The 2,341-nt window shown below is 34.8% G+C and overlaps 1 protein-coding gene across 1 annotated transcript in view; it reads left to right on the plus strand.

Moving 5' to 3' along the window:
* The window catches only part of LOC117121660 (persulfide dioxygenase ETHE1, mitochondrial-like), a 6,043-nt gene extending 4,071 nt beyond the window's left edge, over window positions 1-1,972 (plus strand). Inside the window, exons 4-7 of the mRNA XM_033266908.1 lie at window positions 369-507; window positions 769-858; window positions 977-1,093; window positions 1,357-1,972. Coding sequence (XP_033122799.1) covers window positions 369-507; window positions 769-858; window positions 977-1,093; window positions 1,357-1,415 — 405 coding nt within the window. The 3' untranslated portion in view covers window positions 1,416-1,972. The remainder of the gene's footprint in view (window positions 1-368; window positions 508-768; window positions 859-976; window positions 1,094-1,356) is intronic.
* The last annotated feature ends 369 nt before the right edge of the window (window positions 1,973-2,341 follow it).

Genomic DNA, 2,341 nt, shown 5'->3' on the forward strand with positions numbered 1-2,341 from the left:
TCAGCTGATTCATAAAATATATAAAGCTCTGCCCACACTATCAAATTTTTAAAACTCTTGTGTACGTCATGATGTGATGTCATCATAACCATATATAGTCATGATGTTCCTATATATGGTCATGATGTGATGTGATCATAACCATATATAGTCATGATGTTCCTATATATGGTGATGATGTGATGTCATCATGACCATATTTAGGCATGTCACATTTTTTTGTCAAATAAAACTTGATAGTGTGGACAGGGCTTAAACCTATTTTTAAACTTAAAATTTGTTTTTAAACTGAAGTAAAATTTAAGCATTGAAAATTCAGCATAGAATATCATGTTCCTGATTTGTTGTAATTGTCTTTTTTCTTATAGTGTTTAGACACTTTGAATACACCTGGACACACTAATGGCTGTATGACCTTTGTACTGAAAACTGAGGGTCAACCAATCATGGCATTCACAGGAGATGCCATTCTCATAAGGGGGTGTGGCAGGACAGATTTTCAGGAAGGTAAATGTTCATTTACTACAATTATCTTCATCATCACTGTTGTCATCATCACTATCGTCAATAATCATCATTAACATTATCATCATCATCGTCAGTCTTGTCATCATAGTCACCTTTATCATAGGGGGTGACACCAGTAATTGTGGATTACCGTGATGATGATGAACTTGATTTGAATAATAATAAAGGGAAGTTAATGATGATGGTGATGAAAATATTTAAGAAAATAATTGTAATCGGTTTTTGTTGATTTTCTTTAAGGTGATTCATCAGTACTATATGATAGTGTCCACGGAAAAATCCTGTCAATGCCTAAAGACACAATCCTTTATCCCGCTCATGACTACACAGGTGGGTAAAGCTTCCAAGAAAATTTACAAACCACTTCACAAACATTTCTTTAAAGAACATAATTTGATTTTCTGTGATGTATAACAACACAAGTTAAATATGTCTTTTTATATTTGAGGTCAATTTGTTACCACGATTGGTGAAGAACTAAAATTCAACCCAAGGCTTTCACAACCAAAGGAGCGGTTTTTAGAGATAATGGAACAGTTGAACTTGCCATATCCAAAAGCAATAGGTAAGGAACTTAAATGAGTTATTTGTGGTGCACTAGGTAAGGTGCCAGCCTTACCACTTTCATGGTGTTGGGTTCAATCTATACAAATTCTTCATACGATTATTTCCTGCGTGACTGGATCACATGAGTTGATACAGATGTTAAGAGGCACAAAGCCTCAACAACATGATTTCATCACAGATTTTTATGTTGCGCAAGTATGAGGTCAACTTTAAGAGTACATTAATGAAGTGGGGAAACTTTTTTTTTATGTATTTTTGCAGACAAAGCTTTGCCAGCCAATATGGTATGTGGAATATATGATGTTGAGAAAACATGTTAGACAAGGAACACACACTAGCAGACAGCAGGCTACCATTGACACACAGTTGGATACCTTTCATAATTGTGTATATTTACGTTGATCTAAGTCGGGTTGGCATTCAAACCAACCGCAGGGCCAAAGTGAATTTTGATTTAACACTGAGGGCTGCACCCAAACTTTGATGTTTCAAGTTGGCTTTCAAAAACCTTCATTCACTGCTTATATTTCACGTTATTTTCAGTTTTAATATTAATTTTTACAGATAATTGGTCTCAGGCCATAAAAAACAAGGTGTTTTCTATTTAAAGACATTTGGCTGGCTGCACACGTAGAGTTTTTAATTAGTTTTCGTGGGCCGCAAAAAAAATTGTTGTCGGGCCACAATTGTTGTCGGGCCACACTTTGCCCACCTGTCATCTAAGTTTACTATTTTTATGTAATGTACAGCCATGGCATCTTCTGGTTCAAAGTCCTAACAAACCTAATTAAGAAAAAAAATTGAAATACAGTTCGTTTACTCGTTGCTGTGTTGTGTACCTTCTGAATAAATTCTCTAAATCCTGGATTTTGGGAAATACCATGTTCTATGTTTATCATTTTTGAATATAGAGTATCACAGTCATGTCGTCACGACATCAGGTGGTGCTCTGTTGTCAACAGACGTTGGTTACCGTTCATTAGGCCTCAATGACTTCATAGGCTTTCTGGAATAGGCATTTTAAAATTTAATATTTTACCATCAAAATGTACTAAAAATACAAAAGCTCGATTTTTTTAAAGTTATCAAACACACATTTAATCATCAATTAAAATTGACAAAGAAAAAGTAAGATACAACATCTTAATAATTACGTTAGAAATTGGGATCAATGGTTTGTCAGTGGAGAAAATGGCGCACGGTTGAACGTTTTTTGCAACGATAGCAACAGAGTAGTATTACGCGG

This window comes from Anneissia japonica, unplaced genomic scaffold (genome assembly GCF_011630105.1).
Source record: "Anneissia japonica isolate Jap-2015-1 unplaced genomic scaffold, ASM1163010v1 scaffold287709_len1912824_cov184, whole genome shotgun sequence".
Lineage (NCBI taxonomy): Eukaryota > Metazoa > Echinodermata > Crinoidea > Comatulida > Comatulidae > Anneissia > Anneissia japonica.